Consider the following 17,936-nt stretch of genomic DNA (forward strand, 5'->3'; position numbering starts at 1 on the left):
TGGCAATAGGGAATTTCAGTACCACAAATTTCTCTTTTTAAGCAAAAGAACATCAAAGGAGACAGTCACAGATACAACTGACAAATGAGCTGGCAAATATCTGCATAGTGAGCTGGACAGCCAAGCTACATTCTAGAGGGGTGTAGGTTTGTCCTTATAAGGAAAATAAGAATTTTTCTCTCTCTTATTCCACAAGATGTGAACCACAAATGTCCTATTCTCCAAAGACTATGTCTCATGGGAGACTTCTCTGAATACTTTGTATATTTGTAGTTTTATTTCCATCATGCTTTACTTTCAGAACAAAGTATAAATGAGTATAATAGCTAGCTAAATATGTACAGCTATTCAACAACTGCCACTCCAATGGGATTGCAAGCTCTGAAATATCTATATTTAACCTGGCAATAGTGTGGTTAGTCGCACACTCAGTAGGTATTCAAATATATCAATGGTGATCACGAAGATCTATAAAATTAACCTGACAAGTAGCATGAACCACAAATATGCTAGTAGTAAGAAAAGCTCTACTCAAAGAACTCTATAATCTCCGCGTTTACAAGGACTTCAGAGGTCATCTAGTCCAACCTATACAAATGTTGGAATCCTCTGTAAAATACTCCTGACCCTTATTATCCATCCAGATGCTCCTTAAAAGTCTCCAATTAGGAGGTACTCCTTACCCAACAGCGAAAATTCTGCATCAGATTTAGCTTTACAGCCTGGATGCTACCATCATAACAGCCAGTATAAATCTGGAAAAGAAAAGAACATATTAAGACTCACTAAAAGAAAAAAAAATTTTTCAAAATAAATTTCAGAAATTCATGGTAACCATAGGAGGTATAGGGTAACTATGCATTGGACACATACATATCCAGAACATAGATAAGCTCCAGTACCTAGAAGAGCAAAACAGCTTCAGAATCAAAAGACTGCTGCCACTGAGACAGCAAGTATTTATTAAGCACCCACTGTATGCTTGGAGATACAGGAAGACAAACACTGTCCTTGCTCTCAAGGAGTTCAAAGTCCTACCAACCCATCCCAGTAACAAATAAGGAAGCTGGATGAGCTGAAATTTGCTAACTTTTCTGGTAACACCTGGCAAAGGCTTAAATATCCTGGATTACCAACAAATACCTTGTTAATTAATCAAACATCTACCAATTTAGTCTAAGCACCTGTCTAGTCAGGTTGGCAAATAATACAGTGGAAGTCTGAAAAAATTATATTTCCTTTTAATTACTAGGGTTCTCTAAACTATCATCTACAAAAAGGGATAGTTCTGGTTCTTTGTGGATTATTATGCTTCTTCCCTCAATTTCATTGCAATAATAATGCAAATACTTTATCCCTAATCTGTCTTCTATATTCTTCCCATTATATATAGTTATATATAATGTCAGCACAACTTAGCCATGTTCTAGAATTTGGGGTATTGTCACATTTGGAAAGAGGCACTTATTCCTACATTTTTTAGAATTTATTGTGTATTGTTTAAAAACAAGAATAGGTGTTATATCTTGAAAAAAAGTTTTTTTAGCATCTATTATTCTTGTTGTTCTTATTATTAATATGGTCTGTGGAACTGGTAGTTTCTTCCTAATGTTGCACTTCTGGTAGAAATCTATTCTGTTCAGATTGAATATAATCTTTGTGGTGTATGTTGCCATATTCTCTTCTAACTAGTTCTGTTTTTGACCTTCCCTGGTTTAGGTATCAAAGACTATATTTGTATCACAGAAAGAAATGAACAGGATTACTTCTTTTCCTATTTTTCCAAACAATTTACATAATATTGGAATTAATTATTCTTTGAATGTTTGATAGTATTCATATCTGTGCTGGGATCTTGTCATTTAAAAAAAATTTAGAGTTTTTTTTTTACCTTTATTTTCTATCTAATGCTAGAGGGCTAGAAGGATAAGAGCTTGCTAGGCAAATAAGGTTAAAGAACTTGAGCAGGGTCACATAGTTAGGAAGAGTCTGAAGTCAAATTTGAACCCAGATCCTTGGTCCTCTCAACTCCAGGCCTAGTGCTCTATTCATTTATGCCCTGATCATTTTCTCTTTCTGAGCCTCGGTTATTTTAAGTTCCCTATTTCTTGTCTGGTTATTCTGGACATTTTCTACTTTTGTAAAAATGCATCCATTTATTTCAAATTGTTGAACTTGGGGTAAAAATAAAGATATAGTAAGGGTCCCTTATCTGAGGTCTCTTTTGATGTTATTTTCACTTTTTTAGTTTTTTTAGGGGGCAGAGGGAGCCAAAGTAAGGAGAAAGAACATGAACACACACAATCAGTAGATGTTTATTTATCTGCAGTTTTAGCCATTCATAATAGATCTTAACACTATATCCCATGTGGATAAGAGAGAGCCAACTGTATATTTTTTTGTATATGTGCAATGTGGGAATTTGTTTTGCCAGACTATGCTTACTTGCTGTAATGGGTTTTCTTTTTCTTTTTTCTTGTCCCCATAGGAGGAAATTAAAAACAGTTTTGTTCAAATTAAAACTTATTTTTTATACTGCCTTAAATTTACATCTCTGGTTTCATTGCTTTTGCAAATCTATAGAAAAAGAATATTCCACAACCTCTAAGAATATGGAAATGATAGAGGCATTAAATAGAGCACCACAAGCATAGGCTAAGAAGAAACCTTTTAGAGGCTGACAGATTGAGTTGAGGGGAACTGTTTTAGATCTGTGATTCCATCACTATATGGAACTCCCAGGGAGAAAACTGCTCCACTTCAAAGGCTATCTACAATTCAGAGACTCAGAGAGCTGTCTGGGAAACTAAGTGAAATGACTTGCCCAGAGCCATATGACACCATATGCATCAGAATCCTAGTAAGTCCAGGTCTTTTGAACTCAGAGACCAGCTCCCTATCACCTTCTCTGTGTCAGTGATATCACCACTACCCCAAGGATCTGAGGGAGATGATCAGTTACAAAAGTTAATAACTGTGACAGTAGCCACACTTACCATACTCTTGTGAATAGTCATACACATTATCATATCCTTGTGTCCTCCATAAACTTGCAAACGATCATGAGACTTGGGTAGAAAAAAAAAAGAAAAGCTTTAGAAAAGAGATGGTCCCTACTTGTTCACTGAGAATGATCAATAATATGGAAACCAAAACTTTAGCCTTCCAGCTCCCCCTCACTTCAGAGAAGATAAAATTGAGGTCCACATGGCTAAGTGACTTGTCTACAGTGGCATAGCCAATTAGTAACAAAATAACAGAAGCCAGCTTATCACGATTCCTAAAATGTCTTCCTCTTTCCATCACACTACAGGGTCTAAGGAATAAAGTCCTCCACCACGGACTTCTGTGAAAATCCCCTAGCATATGATTCCAGTGGTCTGATGATGAAGAATGCTCTTAATCTGACAAGATATGCGCTAATAGGCAGAAGGAGATACATTACTGCGCAAGTAATCTGTTTTGCTTAACTATACTTATTTGTGCTTATTTTTCCTTTTTTCCCCCACAATAGGGGGATATGGGAGAGAAAAAAATATATTCTTGACAATTGAAAAAATTTTAATGAAAAAAAAAAAAAGAAATTCACCAGGTATACTCCTCAAGAAAAGGCTACTTAGTAACCAGAGCAAAAGAAGTTTGTTCATTAACCCCTTGTAAGGTTCCATATTTGAGACACTGTAATTTAGTTCTGCCATTAGTAGTTTTGAGTTTCCCCCATAATGATCTGAAAAGGGGGGGTGAAACTCATTTGCTTTTTTTTTAAATCTAGAATACCATGTAGTCACTTTTGCTCTGCCCTCTCAGTAATACCTGTGCCTCTGCTTACCAAAATTTGCTTTAGTCTGTTATTCTTATCATCCCATTTTGAGTCAATTCCTAATCTCCAACTTTAAAAATGTTTTCTGCCTCCTACTCTGCCCATACAACTACGCTCCCTCTAGGCCATGTTAGCAAACTGTTATCATAAGGTTCTAGAGTCTACCTGTAATTCATAGACCCGAACAAACTTATCCAAGCAGGCAGTCACCATGACCTTCCCCAGAATGTTCACCACAGTCACTGCATGGTTGTGACCTTTATAGATTCGTACCAGCTCACCAGTCTGTGCCAAAATAGGGGAGAAGGAATAAGGAATGAAAATTAAAGAAAAATCATTAACTCTCCTCAAGACTGTTCTCAAAGTTTCATCACTATTTAAAATATAAACCATTTTCGACTTCTTGGCACTCATAATGCTAACAATAAATATTGTATGTAACAATATTGCTTAATCTAAGCTCCCGTACCAATATACAATGGAAGGCCTATGGGAAAGAAATCTCCCCCTTTAGCCCACTGGAGACAAACTATTGCCAAGAGAAAAGAAGGGCTTCAAGTGACCTAGGCATTGTCATTATTGCATAGAATATAAAAATAGCAGAGTTAAAAAAGGATATTAGAGATAATCAAGCAACACTCCTCTCCATCATTTAAGAAATGAGGAAATAGAGGCCAACAATTAAGTTTCTCTGCTTTCAGCTACACACCTGAAACACATATTGATTTAACCAAGCCCCATTTATTTATATGTATACATATACAAAACAATACTAAAAACCTTTATAATGAAGAGTTGCACTTTCCATTACATGTGCCCCAAAAAACTCCCTAGGCTGAAATCACCACCAGAATCAATCATGGCTTACATGAATGTTGTGGGCATGGACAGACTGGTCGCTGGAGCCACTGAACACAAGGTCATTCACCACCTTCAAGGAAAACAAATGAGAATAAGCCAGAATCTGCAACAAATCTGGAATTTACTTTTATTCCTATAATGTACATCAAATCATCACTTGCTAAATTCTATTTTCCAGACTAATTTGATGTAATCATAATATAAAAATAGGAAGAAAAGCTTATTTTCCAGACCAAATATACAATGACAGACCCACCACCAATATCACCAAGGGTTCTGACTGAATCTACCTCAAATTAACCACTGCAAGAGAGTATCAAGCTTTGGGCAGACCACCTGCTCTTAAAAGCTATTATTGGTATGCATATATCTTAAAATAATACAGATATGAAAAACAGAACTTTTAATTATCATTTTCAGAAGGGCTATTTATTAGCTATTTAAAACGAAGGCTCTAAATATTAGAAATTTCATCCAAAAGCACACCATTTCTATTACATCCTAGACCAACTCTCCAAAGCCAATACTTGCCTTCATGCAGAGAATGGTTTTGCTATGGCCCTCCAGTGTTCGGAGGAGCAGTCCATTCCGAGCATCTCGAACGCTGATGGTGCAGTCATAGGATCCCACCACCAGCAGTCTTCGGGCGCCCTCCTGAGCTGTAGCCAGGCAGCTAACAGCCCGAGGACCATGGCACTCAAAGATATCAAGCTGCTTGTTGGTCTAGAAAACAAACCATGGATCTATGAAGTAGTAGGTCCCCTGCTGAACAAAGATCTCAGAGAAAGATTTCTGTTAGTAATGTACAGAGCCTCTGCCTTAGGGTACAAAATCTCCCCTAGCTTGTCAGATTCTTGCCAAAACCAAATTGCCTTAATATATTCCCTTTTAAAAATCATTTTTGGCAGACATTTTTTTGCCTACTGGTCATTTTCTGATACCACTTCCTATACCCACCCCCTAAAGTTTCTCCCTTTTAACAGAGAAAAGAAAAAACAAAATAAGGTGGCCAAGTCTAACATCTCCCAAGAACATTCTGCATTCACATCCACTTGTACTGCAAGAAGGCAAGATCATTCTATCAGCTGCTTTGTGGGCTTAAGACTAGCCATTACAATTAGTCAGTCTGTTTTTTAGTATTGTTTCAATTTCCATTATACAGTAGTCATCATTCTCCTAGTCCTACTTCCCTCACTTTGCATCCATTCATTTCCCTGAATTCCTAATGTTCTTATTTATTTGCATATTTGCACTCACAATTTGCTCACCCATTCCCTCAATTGATAAATACTCATTTTTTAAACCAGTGTTAATATGAAAAATTTGGTACATATGAAGTTTTCTTTCTGCCTTTAATTTCCTTAGGACATATATGGCCAGTAGTGGGATCACTGGGGTTCATTTCAATTCAGTAAGCATTTAAGTGCCTATTATAGTCTAAGCACTGTGCTGGAGACAGAAAGAAAAAATAGAAGAGTCTCTGCCCTTAAGGAGTTTACAATCTGTTGGGAGAATATAGAAAATTAATTTAAAATACATCCTAAAAAGTTCTCAAGTAGAAGGCACTAGCAACTGGAGATCAAGTGAAACTTACATGAGCTCAGCTTTGAAGGAAGCTAGAGATTCTATAAGGAGGAAGTAAGGAGGTGCATTCCAAGCATGGTACCTTCATTATCCAAACTGCAGTGGCTCCCCATTATCTCCAGGATCAACTATAAACCCCTGTGTTTAGCCTGTAAGGCCCTTCACAATCTGGGCCCAACTCTCCTTTTCAGCTCTATTATATACATCATTTCCCTCCACATATACACTCTTAATACTGTTATTTGCTCTGGCTTCTATGTTCATGCACTGTGTATCCTCCCTGCCTGAAATACACTCTCCTCCATTCTTTTCCTCAAAATCCTTAGTTATCGTCAAAGTTCAGCTCATATGCCACCCTCCTCTTCCACCAAGAACTTGGTACCTTCTTTCTAACATCAGCTTGCACTCATATATGTATATATACATATACATATGTATATATATATATATATTTTTTTTTTAATCTGTCTGGATTTGTACATGTTTCCTCAGCCTAAAAGCTAAAGTTCTTTGAGGGCTGGGACAAAAGGTTTTTCCCTTTTCCCTTGGTGTTTCTTATACCTAGCACAATGCCTGGAACACAGTTTAATGGCTCCCCCCCCACTTAATCTGAAATTGTTTTCCACACAGCTACACAGATAGTGAAAATAAAGTCTAAGCCCATCCAATACCATTTGCATTCTTATCATCTTTGCCTCTTTTGAGGAATGAGTGCCTTCAATATGCACTTATTAATGATTTGGAGCAACTTTCATCATTGTTGACAGTTTGTAATACTACTTCCAAAGACCATTTCTTAGTTTTACTACTTATCCTATTGCAATATTTTTATGTTGTTCCAGGAAAAATAAACTCCCAGGTCCAATAAAAATAAATTTTCCTTAACTTATTTTTTAGTTTCTAGCCACACCCTCAAAAGATAGCTCTTTGCTGAGTGCTTCCCCCACAGTCTTTCCCATTTTGGAAACCACATCTTTTCCCATTGCCTTATTCTACGGAAAAGCCAGGGGAGCAGCTGCTCCTCTTTGTTGCCTTCTTTTCTACTTCTTGACCACACTGACACCGTCATTTTTTTAAAAACCTTACTTTGTCTTAGTAACAACTCTAAGACAGAAGGGCAAAGGCTAGGCAAATGGGGTTAAGCGATCTGCCCAGGGTCACACAGCTAGAAAGAGTCTGAGGCCAGATTTGAAAACAGGTTCTCCTGACTCCAGGCTTGGTTCTCTACCCACTGAGCAATTTAGCTGCCCTTATAATCATTATTAAAGTCCTCTGTAAACTATCACTCTGAATCAATTGTCTATCACTCCCTAATCAACACAAGGAAATATTCCATTTCTAGGATCCTAAATTAGAGATTTCCCTTCTCTGTCAACCTCTTTTACCATCACTGCTCTTGCTTCTCCATCAATGACCTTATCCACAGTCAAAGAAATCCTACAAAGCCTAGACTCCACTGGGCACCAGTTTAATGCTGGCCTCGTTATTTTAGATTTCCACATCCCCTTAATTTTCTGCTAAGCAAATATTTAACCATATATTACGTTTCTCTACTCCTACCTCACAGATCATGGAGAATTACTTGAGAAGGATGTAAAATCAAAAAGACTTACTTAACATACGAAAAATTCACACTACCCAACTTCAGTTTGGCCATTATAACTGTTAAAATCTTATTACGCATTCTTATTGGTTTCTCAGGAAAATCCTTCATACTTCTTTTCCAAAATGTTCTTTTCTTCCCTCAAACCCTCAATTCTATTTCTTTCCACCATTCTTAATTAAGGCCTCCACTATTTCATTTCACAAAGAAAGCAGACAACTAGCATCAGTTCCTCAATTTGCCGTAATCACTACCTGAACACATATTTCTCTGTATTTTTTCCTCTGGAGTTTCAGAAGAGGAAGAAGTATAATTCTTTATCACCACTCTCCAGCATCTTCAGTCTCTTCCCTCCTCCTGGCTCCTTCCTCTCTGCTAAACAATCATCTTAGGGGAAAAAACAACATGCACAGGGCTTAGAAAAATCCCACAATTATTTTTCACCTAATTCCACTGCTTTCAGTGATTCTCCTATTTCTTGCCTTCCTTTACTGTCAAACTTTTGAAATGAGGGGCTACCAGGTAGTTCCATTTTTGATACCCAGGGCTGCAGGCAAAAGCTGTATATTTATGGAATTCCAGAAATAAGATCCTATTAATATATAATAATAATACAATACACAATAAAAGGTTACATAGTGCTTAAAATTAAGAATTTGTGTGTGTGTGTGTGTAGAATAGTATAAGATTGGGGCTTTGAATTCTTTGTTATCAGAAACTCATAGGTGAATAAACAGCTGCCTAAAGCAAACAGAAGTAAGTGACTTGCTCTGGGTCACATAGCCAGTATGAGGCAGAGGCAGGATTTGAAGTTGTCCTGGCTCTCACTATGATACTCATTCTTACTGTACCAATTTCCATTTACTGATCCATATACAACACACGTATGTGCCTATACACACTATACGGTGACCTGAAAGTCAATGATGTTTTAAGCTTTAATCTTAAATTGATACACACACAAAATGTAAGAAGTAAACATTCCTTTCCAACAATAGCTGGTTGAGCTATCAAACGGTACCAGGTGAGCAATGAATACTTAAGAGAATCTGTGATTTCATCAGGGTGGGTATTCTGTACTCCATCCACAGATACAGATTACAATCTCTCTGAAATTTAGTAGATGATCCATGAGAGTTGCTATGGTTGAAAAATCACCCTGCAGCCAATCTGGTGATGAGCCTCTCCGAATTTAGCTAGGCTGGTCCTCGGACAACAGACACAGTCTGTTACCGGGCCCGTACTCGAAGCCTTTCCAGCTTGGTAGGACCTGCCAGAGCTTGTGCTCCGCTGGCATAGCCTTCGAGAACCCAGGGTCACCTCCACGCCACGATGAGGCATCAGAGTAGGACTTTAGTGGAGGATTTTAATTGTAACTGCCAGCCTGATGCAGAATGAAAACTCAGCCAATGAAAAGGAACCAAAGAAAACAGAATGACAAAAAGACAAGAAGGTGACCCCCAGTAGGAGTGTATGCTGCTCCACCAAAATGTTACCGTATTTTCAGATTGCTGAAATGTCTGTCCTATCACTACATGCCTGGGATTGAGTTATTCATGATGGCTTCTGGCTAAAGCATAGGCACCTTTAAATTCTACCACAGTCACACATGGTACTCTCTACTCATTCCCAATGTAAATGTGTCTGAAAAGGTCAAAGACTAGCTTGTTGCTCTATCCAACAGCCTTTCTCCACTAAAATTTTCCTTAATCTATGAATGGCATGATACTGAGGTTTGTTCCCCTCTCTTTGAAATTCTCTTCTCATGTCATCCATGCCAAAATGAAACTACACTAATCTGGTACTTCTCTGTTTCCTTCACCAGTGGTTCTTTCCTTTCTTTAACTGAGTATTCCTCAAAATCCTTGGCCTTTGCAGGTATCCACACTTCCCACCACACCAGACTCCCAAATACAAATGCATACTTTATCAAAGAACATATCTAGTCTTATGATTTCAATATTCATGGCTATGATGAATTTCTCCAAATCTATGACTCCAGTCTTTTCTCTCTCAACAAAACTCCAGTTCTATTAAATGAAGAAATATAGCATACCAGGCATGTTAGCATCTTGGAAGTATGATTGATGTATTGATATTGTATCCTGTTTATTCATTTACCAGACACATGGTCAGATCACTTGATGTTCATTGTATGGAAAGGGACAGTCCAAAGGACTAGCAAAGGATTAGAAAATTCCTGGGCTGGGCGTTGACAGCCAGTTCCCTGGCTCGACTACATTCCTTTATCTCCTCTGTGATTCCGTCATTGTCAATGCTACCAATGTAAAAACCTATGTCATGTCACGTATACATTAATCACCTCCCACTTGACATTCCTAAGGTCCCCAATAAAGGCTGGGGAACATGTGCGAGCCTCCTCTTCCCTTCTCTTCTCTTACACCCTCTTGCCTCTTACAATCTTGATCTTGCTATGGCCTATAATGAATGGTCTCCTCATGTCTGACTGACTTACACAGCACAGCTGCCCCACATATTAGTCTTTTGACCCACACATTAGTCTTTTGACCACCTGGTTCATGGGGGATGTCCCAGAGTCCTCTGCTCCACGCAGGTTCTCTTGGTCCTCATACTTATAATTTTTCCTCTTGCTTTCTCTTTCTAGAGAGGTAATTAGGGAGCTCACATCTCCCCAGGTGTTTTAACTCATGGTCTCCGAGTCTTTATTCCTGCATCTCTTCCTCTAATTGCCTTATCTATCTCACATCCATATTCCTCTAGCCTCCATTCTCCTTCTCAGACCACCACCCACAGAGAAACTATATAGGGACCACAGGTCGATCTCTATAAGAAATAAAGACTAGATGGCCTTTAAAGTCCCCGATTTAGTCTTAAAACCCAGTGATTTCTCCAATTTATAAATATCTGTGGAACATTTCCATTTGAATGTCATACTATCCCTTCAGATTTGATATCACTTTCTTAAAACAAAGTCAACTTTCCTGTCTGTTAACATACTACAATTCTTGAATTCTTTTGATATAAATCTAGATCTCAACTATGACTCCCTTTCTATCTCCTACAACCATTCTCCCAATTCTCAAGTTTTGAGTTCCCAGGCACCACCTTCTCTAGGCTCTTATGCCTTTCACACTTGATTATTTCAACTTTCTCCTCGCTGTTTTCCCTGCTCTTATACTCTCTATTTTAAGTCATCCTATAGTGCTGCTGGAATAAACTTCTTTAAAATGCTATTTATATCAAGTCAGTTCCCAGCTCAACAATCTAAAAAGGCTCCCTGCTGCTCTCTACCTTAAGTACAATAAGCTCTGCTACCTGATTTTCAAGGCTGCCCTTCTTAACACACACAGCCCCACATTAAAAGCCAATCTCATTCCCCACTATTTCTCATCCTTGTCTAAATAAATACATCAATCTGATCTGCTCATATTGTGTTAAAGCCTTGCTTGACTCCTCCCCCCTTGTCAGTCTCTCTTTACTATGACCTCAGGCACTCTCTTGCATAGCTATTATTGTTTTACCTTATATTAGACAAGAATGCACTGCATGGCCTACAGCATTTGTCCAAGTGTAAGTACAGAGTAGGTGGCACTAAATGTTTGATTTTACTTGAGTATACATATAGGAAAAGGGGGTTAGAGATGCAATACAATAGAAAAGAAGGAAGCTAGAATTGGGAATAAAATTATATTGCAAATTTTTCACTGACAACTGTTAGAAAGTTCCTATAATAACCAGAACAAATATCAAAAGATGATAGGTCCCAGAACCGTGCTAATCTTCAGAGATGAGAAAGAATAAAGTTTTTCTAAAGGGGATATGAACAGTACTAGTTATGAATAACTTCTTAGCAAAGTAAGTCAAGGAAAATCAGAAGCCTAAAGGCTAGAGGTAAAGTAACCCAGCCTCTAGTCTCTCCTAGAGTTAATTTCTTAAAGTCTTAATCTTTTTTTTATCTATCAGAGGTAACCACCTGTGATGCTCAGAGAGAGTTTGGGTCATGGCTCCTTGAAGTTGCAGGATATAGAAAAAGAGAATTTAGGGTCAGGGTATACTTACCCTTATTCAAAAAGGAATAGAATAACTGTTGGGGCATATCCTGTTCCCTTCCCAACAAGAGGAAGGAAAAAAATTTCTCAGTGGAAAAGAAAAACAGACATAGAAATATAGTCTCATTGTCAACCACTAACCTTTAAGCTGAAGGTGACTACAGTGCCATTTGCCAATCCTGCATAGAGGATTCGCCACCGGTTATGAAGGCAGAGTACTCGGTCTTCCAGCTGTAACTTCTCCAAACACATTCTAGTCTGAAAAAGTGGGGAGAAAGGGCCAAATCAACAGCAACTCCTGGTAACAGAAAGTGAAAGAAATTCTTCTCTGCTAAAGAATTATAAAATTAGGCACACCTTCTCTACCCTACCTCCCCACAATTCCCTCTTTCTTTGAACAAAAGATATAAAGTTCAGTTTTTCTCAATCTACCCTATTTATGTATAAAGGTGAATAATTTATATGCCTAAATGCAGATCTGACTAGGTGCAAATTCCAAAATTAAAAGCCTTATAGAATGATCAATATGTCTTTTTCTGTCAGGTTAAATGTCATCCAAATGCTTTCAGAATTTAAGAAAAAGTTTTTAGTGTGCTTTTCTAAGAGCTACATGCTAGGTGATCCACATAGTCTTTAGAGGGATTTGTCTAAATTTGTAGAACCATAGCTGCGGTTCTAAAAGGGGTAGATTTGCCCAAAGAAATTTTTTTCCTCTTAATTTTGATTTTACAGTCATATGTTTTTATGCTTATCTGGAAAAACTCAAAATTTGGAGTTTGGAGTATTAGATGTATTAAGAGAAATAATACACTTATATGATATGGATGCCTTATATTGTTGAGCAACTGAATTTTTTTAAAAAACCCTTACCTTCCATCTTGGAGTCAATACTGTGTATTGGCTCCAAGGCAGAAGAGTGGTAAGGGCTAGGCAATGGGGTTCAAGTGACTTGCCCAGGGTCATACAGCTGGGAAGTGTCTTTGGCCAGATTTGAACCTAGGACCTCTAGGCCTGACTTTCAATCCACTGGGCCACCCAGCTGACCCCATGCAACTGAATTTTAAGAAATGAACAATCATAGGAAATTTAAATGGTCTGTGTTTGAGTGATAACAATAGAAAGATCTAGGAAAGAAAAAAGGCTTTGATTACAAGTGTTCTGGGTCAGTCTACAATAATATCAAATATTTAGTTTATCAAATATCAAATAACTACAATGATAAAACTCAAAACAAGATGTCGGGTATGCTTTGTCTTAGGAGCAATGCAATGACAGGGAAAAGCGATCTTCAAACAGGAAAATAAATTTGTAAAAGAAAATTTTTTGTTCATTTTTATGATAGATAGACCTGAAGATATTGCATACAGAAAATAACTTGATTCAGGAAAAAGAACTGATTTATTTTCTAAAATTTTTAATCAAGACATATTTTTGGAACATGGCCATTGGGAGTATTTGTTTTGCTTATAAATAAGGATGACAAGTTTTTTGTTTTTTTCCCCCAATTTGGAAAAGGGCAAGAGGGAAAGAAAATAAATGTTTGCCAATAAAAAAAATAAAATTTAACTTAAAAAAAGGAAGAACTTCATAATCGGAAAACTTCCATTAAAAGAATCTTTAATTACTTAGAATTAGCTAGGGAAAGGGGAGGAAAATAATTTCTTAAAATAAAACTTATATCAAGGACTTAGTTTTTTAAAACAGCATAGGGAATGTTCTGTGGTAAGTACATATTCAGCTTAAAAGTCTGTACTTTCTTACTATGCTTTGAAGCACTTTGAACAACTAGAACTGATGCACACAATGATGATCACCAAAAAGTCTAATATTGTATAAATGCAGTATCAAAGATTATGAATTCTAATATTCAATAATCAAATTAGTAATTCAGAAACTTAAAATTAATATTCTATTCTCAGTCTAGTAATTCAAGTCCAGTAATTCACAATTTTATTTGGTATTTTGATAAAGAATAAAAACATGTGAAAAATAATACAAATCAAAAGCAATGTCATATAGAGAAGAGGGCACTGGACTTGGAAGTCATGAAAGCCTGGTGTTTTGAATTCTACCCCAGGTACTTACTTAGTAACTGTGAGATCTTGGGCAAGTTTTTAACCACTTTGTGTCTTAAGATTCCTGATCTATAAAATTTAAGATGTCAACTATATGACTTCTAAGGTCCCTTCCAGCTCCAAATTCTATGACCTTAACATTTGGAACTTTTTAAGTAGGAAAAAAAAAGGTAAGTTATATACTGAATCGATCTCAAACTTTGTGAATACTGAAATCTCGCAACTTTTAGGATCTTTAACACTTAGAAGAATAATACTGTTTAATTTCTAAAAACTGATTTTATTTTGGGACTTTTCTCAATAGTAGATTTGAAATATGAAGATCTAAGTAAGAAAGAGAATGTTTATTTGTAAGATCTTGAGTAAGCCCTTACCCTTTAAGTCTTTAGTTTCTCCACTTGCATAGAGATGACTCTTACTAGTGCTCCCAACACTTTACATAGTTATTGTAAAGATTACAGGGTCAGAGATTTAGAGTTGTAATTAGAAGTCCTTGCTATAATTAATTTGTCCTCCAGTTTTCCTGTCATTATCTAAGGAGCTGGAAGACTTTGAGAGATCATTTTGAATGATATGGTTATAATATAATTTACTTTCTAATAAGGAAGGGATGGCAAGGCCTTAGAGAAGAGAGTGGGGGAAAAGAAAAAAGCTTGAAAGGTCTTCTCTTTTCCTTAGATGCATCCCTCTTCAAAACGAGAAATATGCCCAGGAGGTATCTACAAACAGTATTTTTTCCTTGTCTAAAAAATAACCAACCCCACTCCCTATATTTCTACTACTATAAATTAATTCTTTATGGCCTTAAAAGATTTTGCTGTACTTAAGAGCAATTAAGAAGTCAAATATCAATTAAGGCTTAGCACAGTATAATTAACAAGATAGAGATAAGAACCAGAGAAAAAGAGAGACATTGACAAAGGAGATAAGAGGGTTCCCAAAGAACTCTTTTATCTCCTTAACAAATATGCCTGGTAATGGCCCTGAAAAACTACTCAATCTTACATCCAAATGCCCAGGATGGTATCTCTTGTATCTCTTCTACACAGTAAGTGAACCAAAAGGCATGATTCAATTCCCTAGTGCCACACCTACCTTGATATTGTAGCAATGGATGGTATGATCACTGGAACCAGTGTACAGTGCTGAATTCTTTCCATTGGTCTGAGTAATCACAAGGCAGTTCACTTTGGAGGTATGGCCCTCAAAAACACCCACACATTTCCTAGTCTAAAACAAAATCCAAGACAGATGAGTATATTCCGTCTAAGATATATATGAAATAGCAATATTTATTTCCAGAATACCTTCATGTCGGTATCCATGTCCACAAAAATAAGCTCACATCTGGAGCAAGTTACGCATGTATAACACAGGAACATATACATACTTTAGCAGTCTCCAAAACCCAATCTCCAAAATAACATAAAATTCCTTAAGATAGGGTAGTTCCTACCTTAGAGAATAAGTCTCCAATATACAAAAGAGGAAGCATTAACTCAAAAGAATGTGTACCTACATATTTGTATTTCTGAAATATGGCTCTCTAGAAATACTCAAGTGATATTAACAGTTCGTGTCATTTCTGCTGGCCTGGGAACACAAACACACCAGATAGTTTGCACAGGTCCTACTTCATCTAGAGAGGAACCTGGTTCTTCCCCACAACCCATCTTATTCATGCATTAAAGAATAGTGCTTCTTTAGCCAAAATAAATGGATGTACGTAATTAATTCATCTCATGTAGTTACAGGTTAAAACTCATTGTAAAACTTTAAGCAGTTAATCAGTGAGTTCATGGTGGATGCCTAGAGATCGCATGCTTTTCCCAAAGCACATTCAATTCCTACAGGAAAATAACTCCACTTAAGCCTCCACTCCTTAGTTATTTTTTTGCTTCCATTGAGGAATCCCTCTATTACACTGTTATTGTCTGCTATGTAGATTCTACATAGACAAAAACTGTTACTGCTATAGCCTACAGTGACTATGGGGCTTCTTCACAGTAGTAACTGATTAATGCTCTTTTCCAAGTCAATATTGTCTATGTCTGTTTGAACAGTTAGAAAAGAAGCTGGGTCAGGCTAGGAGGGGAAAGGAAGAGAAAAAATGGAATATTAATAATTTGTTACTCTTAAAAGACATTACTGAGGAAAAGTTTTGTTTATAAAAGAAATAGTCACTTACAAATGGAAGACTAGCTATACATTAAATCAGCTTTCCTTATTTTGAAGAATTGCAATCCATAAAAAAATTTAATTCCTATGAGATTTTAGTGATATCAACATTTCCTTCTGAAATATTGTTATAAAAAATAAATACACTCAGAATTTTTTTCAGTATGAAAAGACAAAATTTCCTCATACCAAATTTTATCTGACCTAAAAATACTAACTATATGCCATACTCTCATTCAGGCATTTATGAGTTATATTAAAGGCAATAGATGTTTTATAGTCTAATTAGTTTGGAAAACACTACCTGAAAGAGGAATCAAGTGAAAAGCATCATTTTTCTCTTCTTAAAACCTTTAAATGAAATCTAATAATAATATATCTTTACTGAAAGTATTGAAGCCATGAAGTCATATATTAAAATGTAATTGAAAATGTTTAATAAAAATATAACACAGATAATATTAATGAGTGATTTTCCAAATCAATATGCTCTCTGTATAGATTTCTATTTTAGTTTGACACCAATTCCTTAAAGTATCAATAAGACACAGTCCCTACAATTAATTTTCTTATGGGAAACTGCTAAAAAAATAATAGACTGGAAATCAAGTAACTAAGGGAGTGAGGTGAATAGTGATGAATTAGGAGTCAAGAAAACCTGGGTTCAAATTCTGTCTCTGACACACTTTATAGACTGTGTGGACCTCACCAAGTCAAATCCTCTTTCTGCCTTGATTTTTTCATCTATAAACTGAGGATATATATATATATATATATATATATAAAAACACTTTGCTATAAGGTTGTAGTAAAGATCAAATGAGAGTGACTCTTTGTAACCCCATCTGGGATTTTCTTGGCAAAGATACTGGAGAGGTTTGCCATTTTCCTTTCTAGCTTATTTTATAGATGAGGAAACAGAGTCAAAAAGAATTAAATGACTTGCCCAGGGTCACAGAACTAGTAAATGTCTGAGGCCAAATTTGAACTTAGGCATTGATGAAATAAAGTATGTAGAGTGCTTAAAAACTTCAAGAGTGATATAAATGATACCCTGAACAAATCATGTAACCTTTTCTAGACCTCAATTACCTCAAAATGAATAGGGTTAAACTAGATGACCTCTAAGGTTGCTTCCAGCTCTAACACCTATATTCCCAAGTGAGAAACTAGTTTTAGACACTCCAAAATGTCAGGGGTTAAAATAAAAATTGTCATTTGTATGAGCACTTTAAAGGCAAAGTGCTTACTACAGTATCTTATTTTGGTCTTATAAGATACTATAGGTTTTATTAATCCCTTTTTACTGTTTCCATTTTTCAGATGAAAAAACTGGTTCAAAAAGGTTAATCATAGTTATTAAGACTCAGAAGAAAAAGTTATGAATAAGTTCAGGAAAAAAAAAAAGGTTTGCTAGCATTCCACATCTAATTCCATAATCTCAAAATTCTTTTCCTGTTTCTAGACCCTAGTTCTGGCCAGGCTGATGCACTGCTCTATGCTGGGTGTGAATTTCAAAACTACTCAACCTTAAATTAATATATATCAGTCTTTTAAAGTGATTTCAATATCACATGGGCAAGTCTCTAACCCTTCCTTCTTCATGAGTGCTGCATGTCCAAGGTCAGTCTCCACCATCCACAGACCTAACAAAAGAAGCTTCCTCAAGCACATCTCTGCCATTCTCCTACTCAAAAAATCTCCTCACTACAGCTTCGAGGGTGTAATATGACTTCCTCAGCTTAGTACCTTTTTATTATCTGGCTCCAGTTTGTCTTTGCAGT

At 36.5% G+C, this 17,936-nt stretch overlaps 1 protein-coding gene across 2 annotated transcripts in view; it reads right to left on the reverse strand.

The window, feature by feature from the left end:
• The window catches only part of ZNF106 (zinc finger protein 106), an 82,378-nt gene that overhangs the window by 5,336 nt on the left and 59,106 nt on the right, over positions 1–17,936 (reverse strand). For both annotated transcript variants that reach the window (XM_007472421.3, XM_001362383.4), the window contains 7 exons: positions 15,070–15,204; positions 12,041–12,157; positions 5,213–5,404; positions 4,689–4,751; positions 3,986–4,105; positions 2,997–3,068; positions 684–755 (listed from right to left, as the gene is read on the reverse strand). In XM_007472421.3, the coding sequence (XP_007472483.3) occupies positions 684–755; positions 2,997–3,068; positions 3,986–4,105; positions 4,689–4,751; positions 5,213–5,404; positions 12,041–12,157; positions 15,070–15,204 (771 nt within the window). The remainder of the gene's footprint in view (positions 1–683; positions 756–2,996; positions 3,069–3,985; positions 4,106–4,688; positions 4,752–5,212; positions 5,405–12,040; positions 12,158–15,069; positions 15,205–17,936) is intronic.

The sequence above is a fragment of the Monodelphis domestica genome, chromosome 1 (assembly GCF_027887165.1).
Source record: "Monodelphis domestica isolate mMonDom1 chromosome 1, mMonDom1.pri, whole genome shotgun sequence".
NCBI classification, from domain to species: Eukaryota; Metazoa; Chordata; class Mammalia; order Didelphimorphia; family Didelphidae; genus Monodelphis; species Monodelphis domestica.